The following is a 7,582-nucleotide window of genomic DNA, read 5'->3' on the forward strand; positions in this document are numbered from 1 at the left end:
GTGTCTCGTCTCAAACCTGCCATGCACACGCCAGGCTGACCTCTTACTTGTAACCCTCTTGCCTCAGGCTCACAGGAACTGGGATTTTCTTTTTTATTTCAATTCTGACATCATTTCCTTTTGTCTCTTCCTGTTTTAGTTCAATAAATCATCTCTGCTATCATGAGCTCTCACTGATAAAGAGTGTATGCAAGGCAACATATCTTAAGGCAACAGGAAATGTACAGCGGAGTTTGTCTTCAAGGGGTTTGACGATCATGCATCCTCCCAGAAAGATCTATTTTCCCTCTCATGTTTAATTTCAAGCGGTCAGAACTACACTGTGTAAAGGGTTACTGTGCTCACACTGGTAGCACGCTGCTCTGTGGTTTCCCTGTATCCATCCTCACTTCAGCATCTGGTTATGTCTTCAGTGCCAACAGTCATTTTGAAGAACAAATCCTCAACCAGACTTAAGTTGCCTTGAGGACACTTCTACTGTTCCTTTTGTTTAAGATCTTGATAAAGGAGTTTGTCAGTATCCTGCCTGTGTTGTCCCAGGAGGTTCCTCTTCTTTACTGTTACTTGTGCTGTTTGGTTTCTTCTTCAGTATTGAAACTATTCTCCTTGTTACAACAGAAGAGCCCCCCCACCGCCCCCAATGGTTACATAGTCTCTGAACATCTAGCTAGTATCAGAATGTCATTAGCATCCGGTGCTGGACAGATCCACTTTGTTCCAGAACTCAGTAAAACTGAAAGGAGGAGGGACACATGATGATCATCTGTTGCCAGGATTGAACTTTGACTTTAATCCTGTACCTTTGATAATGAGCTCAGTGTTCCCCAGGGAAGGCTTAGTTGAGACTATACGTATTGAAAGCATTCAGAAGATAGCATACTGATTTCACTCTAGGGCTGCTGACCGAGCTAAAAATCTTAGAGGGCTGTTTGGGACAACCTGAGGTGTTTGACTCACTCCTGTCTAGCATTGTCCTGCACATGCAGTCACATTTGGACAGAGTGCTCATGATATCTTAAGATGCGGGAGGAGTAGCCTTTTTCCAAAACTGCTAGGAACCAGAAATGTTGTGGGTTCAGGAGCGTTTGAAACGCTTGGGTATATAACAAGGTGAGCTCCAGGGGATGCAGCTGAGCTCTAAACACAGAATCTGCTCATCTCATAGGCCCGCACATACAGCCTGATGATGATGATTTTTGCATTATTTTCTGTGCATTGGCCTTTTGATCTTGACTCCATCACCTGATCCCAGGTGTGGAAGTATTTGAACTTGTTGAGCTACGTCAGTGAGCAAGAAGTTTCACATTCAAGAATGTTTTGGATTTTGTGAGTAATTTTGATTATTCTGTAATATATGTATATGATGTATATGTGTATGTGTATATGTATACTAATTCCCAAATGTCAGGGGCAGGACTGTCAAGGCTGCCCAAGGGCTGGAGTGGAAAAGTGATGGATTTGGTAAGGATAAGCAGATTGTCCTGTGCATTCAGAGAGAACACACATACACACACACACACACTCACAAAAGGAAAAAACCTTGATGGCAAGTGTGGGAAGGAGTGTTCTTTGAGCTCAGGATGGACCAGAGCTCTTGTCCAGCCTGTTGTTAGAGTGAGGTCAAGGGTAGAAGACAGCTGGATTCTGCTCTAGCACAGGGTGCCATTCTTTGGGATACCATTCAGAGAACACCTGCCAGGATACTGACAGGTCTGAAGCCTCCCAGGAGGAATTAGGGAGAGCAGAGCATGTATTGCCGGAGGAAGCTAAGATACAGCACATGACAGTGCCTTTCAAATTGTCAGTTTTTCTGTGCCAGGGCTGGGAATTTTACTATTGCCTTGTGGACCTTGTGGGGTAGAAGAAAGACAAATGGATGCACCTTTAAGAAGCAGAGTGGGGACTAGAATTTCTCAGAATGTTCTGAGAGTTTTCTACATACAAAACATGCAGTTTCTCTCATGTCTTCTGAGACTAGCTGTCGCTGTCGGCATAGGATTGGTTTAGAGTTTTTTTTTTTTTTGGAGGGATGGGGGTGGGGTGGGTTAAAAGTTGAGTCAGATGACTTTTAAAATTCGTTTTGTCTCTGGTTTTTAACCGCAGTTTTCCTTGCCTTCTGCCTGTAAGGGGTACATGACAGGCACAGAACCATAAGAGTCCTAAAGCTGCACCTTGTCATAAGTCCTCACTTCTTCCCAACTGCCAGCAATTATAATTAATATTTTGAATGAATAGGATTCATTTATTATGCAGCTGATTATGTAATGTATACTATTCACTATGTAATGGATAGCAGGGTGTTTCATGATCGTCGCTGGGATGGGTATCATCATTCACTGTCCTCTGTGAATCATTTGGACAAAGATCCATCCCTGTAAGTAATGGAAGGTAACAGGCATCTAGAAGTCTGTAGGGTGGGACTGGAAACTTTCAGTGCCCTGAGTGGCATTGACTCCAAAGCAGCTGATCTTCTGAGCATGTGGATACTGCCTTTTATATCTTCTTACTTAAATAGATTCATTCAGTGTACCAAGATTAAGCAGATGTTTAGTCTTGAAATTTCTGCCACTAAGACTTGCGTAGACTATGAAGTGACTTCATGATCTATTTTTTGATGATGGGTCCTCAGATTTCCTAAACCACAGGCTAAGACCTGCTTCCATGTAAGGTATAGAAGGGTATTTTGCAGGCCACCCTCATCATTTGTGGTATGCCCTGTCTTCTACTCTCACACTGGTGTTTTGGGGAAAACAATTTCTTGTTTTAATTTTTTAATAAATTATATTTTTCTATCGAAAACATGTTGAGTCTGTGAGGGGAATCCTATTAAAGTTTTGAAAGCAAGGTGAATTCTCTAAGTGCAGCATTCATCAAGAAAATGTGAATTTTAAATCTGGTGATTTCAATTGTTCTTTACCAATATTAGACTTCTACTAGAGAGTAACAGATGTATCTGTATTGGTAAGGCATTGTTACTATCGAGCAACATTGTTCAAAATTCCCCAGTTCCCAAGCGAAAACCTCAAATCACAATTCCGTGTCAAGTAGATGGTTGTTTAAGTCTTCTGGTTGTAACTTATATCACCTCTCTGCCTTCCCTTGTAGGTGGCTGTCTCTTTGATGAGCCATACAGCACATGTGGATATAGTCAAGCTGAGGATGATGACTTCAACTGGGAGCAAGTGAACACCCTGACCAAACCGACCTCTGACCCATGGATGCCATCAGGTTTGCCCTCGCTCTTCAGTGTTCTTTCTGAAATAGGGGTGGGTGGCTCAAGAGTCTTCATACTCAGAGAACATTGTCACTGGATACTGGTTGAGTAAAAGCCCATGTCTGACTCTGAGTGCTGTTCTTGGCTGGTCAACTGGGGAGGGTGGTGTAAATTAGAAGACTGGTTACAGGAGTTTAACCTTGCATCTCTCAAAGACTAGTTACCGTCCACTCTCTGTATCTTTGGGTATATTGTAACTGAATTAGTGGACATCATCCAGATGATCCTTTCTCAAGCAGCAGATGTGGGAACAGTTGGATATCTCTTCTGGAATCACATGTCAAGGATGGAACTCTAGCACCTTGAAGCATACTTCCTTTCTCAGCCTCAAAGCCTCAGGTGCTCTCTTGTCCTGGGAAATCATGATCCTGAAAACATTTGGAGGATGCTTGGATGTATCTTTCTCTCCCCTACAGAGAAGTGAATTTCATGCTAAGTAGAAGCTACTTACATCACTAAGCATCAGTCAGAATTCTTTTCTTTCTTTTCTTCTTTTATTTGAGAGAGAGAGAAGAGTAGAAGGAGAATGACTGGACTAGTCACAGCATTGCCTGTTTATTTTATGGGGACTCTCTTTTCAGGATGTGACCTTGGCAGTCCTTTTAAAGGTTTAAATTTGCAGAGTCACTATTGAAATTGGCAGATGAATGTGCCATTTAGGACTCAAACTGCTAAAAACCTATTATTGAAATTTAGTTTTCAGATAAAGCACATGTTTTTTTTTTTGGTTTTCTTTTTTAAGAAATAGATGAATATAGAGCTTTTCATTAATGTGCCTACATGCAGCGGTAATTAGATTTTGTGTGTAATCTTGTAAAGGCACCTTCAAAGCATGAGGTAGAATCTAATGTTGTTCTTAATAAGCTTTAACAATTATGATGACCACCATGGTCTTTCCTTTCCTTCCCTTAATTCCTTATAATTTCCAAGTCAGGAACCCTAATCTCTTTAGTACTGTGGCTTTTTGAGGCTTCTGAAGCTTGCCAAGTCTTGTTTGGTGCCCAGATCACCTTCTCCTTTGCTGGCTTTCCCTTTCTCTTGAGAATTTGTCTGTCACTGCTGCCTCAGGAGCTACTTGATTACCAATACTCTAAGTTTCACTTCTCCTCTTATTTGTGATTGATAACATAGGAACATGGCTGTTCCTCCCCAAGCAGAGTCCTTGCCCTGAGACTGGTTGAGCCTGCCCTTGTCATTGCCCCGTGTGTCTACTAGTGTTCAGAGAATCTGAGGTGGTGGAGAGTTAGATCTGGTAGATCTGTCCATGTAAACACAGTCACTGCTGATATCACATCTGTCTTCTCATTTGATGGAGTCTGTGCCTTTCTGTATACTGTACATCGGTAAGGATGGGGCTACTTGCATGTTAGATAAATGCTCCATCTACCACTGAGCTGTACCCCAAGCCTCCGATGTGTAATCTGTTCACATGAAGTGTCTGCTTCCATTATTGTGGCCCTTTCCACTGGAAAAAAAATAATTTGAAAAGAAGCCTAAATATTGCAGAGTCCTCTTCAGCATGTGCTGATTCTATTTGAGTCATAAGATAAGCACCTCACTGGATGAAAAAGAGGCTTGCCACCAAGCCTGACATCCTGAGTTCAATACCCAGATCCACATGATAGGAGGAGAGAACCAACTCCAGAAAATTCTTCTCTTTTCTCTCATTGTAGGAAACAAACTCATGTCTAGAAGTCTAGATGCACATGTATGTGTGCGCACACACACAGAGACAGAGACAGAGAGACAGAGAGTCACATACATGTCACACACACAATAATAAATCTGTAAATATAATAACAAAAACTGTTAACATTTCTTATGGTCAATGGATGGCAGAGAGAACCAAGTGGCTTTTGTTAACCATATGGGTTAAGTGTTTAAGGCTTCATTTAACAACACAATTGAATTCGTTCTCACACCTGTGTTACTTGGTCTGCTACATGTAGGCTGATGTTGTATTGACTCAATCAACAGTTGCCTTTTCGGCCAAATGTAGCCACCTGATGGTTTCGATATGGCTTGGAAGCTGGGAGTGGTGTCTACATTTTTAAGTGACTGGAAACTTTAAAAAGGATAATAGTATTTTGGAAATACAAATTTCAAACTTCAGCATCCCTGGAGTATATTGTCACATAGCTATGGCCATTCTCAGGCACAGTGGACCACAGCTTAAGCTGTGTGGTTAGATCTTCATAGCTGGGACAGAGACAAGTACATAGAGATTCATCCTTCACTCTCCCTGTCATTGGGGCAGTATGCACTCCTGACCTAGGCTGTTTCAGATCTTGATTCTCCTTTTATTCCTTTATTCACACTATAACTATTAACCATATCGTGGCTTCATGTTTACTCTCACCCCCTGTTTCTGTGGTTTTCTAGTCATTGCTTGTCTCTCTTCTCCTAGAGCCTCAGTCTCGGCTGTACTACTGTGGTTCCTATTAGCAAATAACCCATCAGAATAAGTTTTGAAATGATGACAGCCTCAAGTATTACTTTAATTTTAGCTCTTGATGTTGCTCTATCCTTTCTGAAGTCAAAGGTGGAGTTCGCCCCTTGGTATCTGCCATGGGAGAGGCTATTTATAACCACATTTAAAAAGTTAAACACAGTCTGGAGCTTTATCCAAACTGACTTGATCTCTTCTTTGAGCAGGTAGTATCTCTCTGGAACCACACGTTAAAGACAAGTCCCAAATGTTATGTAACTTTGTGTTTTGTATTTAAACTTGAAGCTTCTGTAGTAGACTCTGTACCTTAATGGCTTCATTAAGGGAAAAACAATAATAAACTGTTCTCTTATTGATAAGTGTGTGGCTTGTTTCATATGAACTGATCTTCTTCATTAGCACTGGGGGAAATTTTGAATGTCTATCATAAAGATTGCTACTCTGACCCTGGGGACTTTGATTCAAACCCAAATAAGAGTCTGGTATATTTTATTAGCACTGTGGCTTCTGGCCTGACAGAGCAAGCCACATTCTGTGAGTATCACATAAGTACTTGTCCTAAGAAGTATTTTATGACCACAGGATATGTACCTAGGGCAGGACTATGGTCCATGTTTCTATAATTTCTTACTATATAATATTTGTAACTTACTACTTTAGTTCTAAGCAGTGGATACTGATTAGTTTAAATACTTTTTTGGCAGTGTTGGGGAATGAACTTGGGGTCTTGTACATGCTAGGCAAATTTGTACCCTTGAGCTATACCTCCACTCCCAGGGTGCCATTTTCATCCTTTTATTTGAAACAAGGCTTCACTAAGTTATCCAAGCTGGTTTTGAACTAACTCTGTGGCCCCATATAAACCCCAACTTGTTATTCTCCTGCCTCAGCCTCCCCCAGAGGGCTGCGCTATTAGGCCAGATATATTGAGGAGGCTGAGTGAATGATTGATAGCATGTGTTGCTCTTGTAGAGGACCTGGGTTCAGTCCCCAGTGCCTATAGGGACCTTGTACAACTGCCTACAACTCAAACTCCAGGGAATGACACCCACTTAGGACCTTCCCACATACCTGCACTCAAAACTCAAAAGCAAACACCCACACACACACATACACACACACACACACACAATAAAACAATAAATCTTTTAAAATTTGATATTTGTTTTTAAAATATTTTAATATTAATTTTAATATTATTAATAATAAAAATATCTTGTGAATGAGATCAGTGACTGATGTATAATAAAAGGAATATAGTTGTCTGCAGGAGCTCTTTATCCCAATGTAAATTCAAAGGATGACTACCTGGTATTCATAGAATTTACATGTATGTCCACACTGTCCATTTAAGAGATACTGTATCTATAAGATATAGTTCTTTTTTTTAATTTATATATTTATTTTATTTATATGAGTACACTGTTAGCTGTCTTCAGACACACCAGAAGAGGGCATTGGATCCCATTACAGATGATTGTAAGCCACCATGTGGTTTCTGGGAATTGAACTCAGGACTTCCAGAAGAGCAGTCAGTGCTCTTAACCACTGAGCCAGCCTATAGTTCTTCTTCTTCTTCTTCTTTTTTTTTTGAAAGATGATTTTATTAAAGCCATTGCACTTGGTCATTTTATTGCTACAGCACAAGGTCATTCAATTGTAACACTTCTCAATTTTGATTGTAAAGAGTGTCTCATTCTGCTCATACAGTTCAAGTTTAAATGCAAGCATAAAACATTCATCAAAAAAATCTACAGAGCACTTAGAACATATTTCTTGTCTGTGATCAGAGTTAGGAGTGTAAGGAGTCCCCTTTTAAGACCAGCCTATTCTCTCTTTGCATCTTCTGATTTTCTGTG

At 40.6% G+C, this 7,582-nt stretch overlaps 1 protein-coding gene across 1 annotated transcript in view; it reads left to right on the forward strand.

Annotated features, from left to right (window-relative positions):
• The window catches only part of Ptprm (protein tyrosine phosphatase receptor type M), a 627,614-nt gene that overhangs the window by 133,188 nt on the left and 486,844 nt on the right, over positions 1 to 7,582 (forward strand). Inside the window, exon 2 of the mRNA XM_028762235.1 lies at positions 3,106 to 3,266. Within this exon, the coding sequence (XP_028618068.1) occupies positions 3,106 to 3,266 (161 nt within the window). The remainder of the gene's footprint in view (positions 1 to 3,105; positions 3,267 to 7,582) is intronic.

The sequence above is a fragment of the Grammomys surdaster genome, unplaced genomic scaffold (genome assembly GCF_004785775.1).
Source record: "Grammomys surdaster isolate TR1022 unplaced genomic scaffold, NIH_TR_1.0 132, whole genome shotgun sequence".
In the NCBI taxonomy this organism is placed as follows: Eukaryota; Metazoa; Chordata; class Mammalia; order Rodentia; family Muridae; genus Grammomys; species Grammomys surdaster.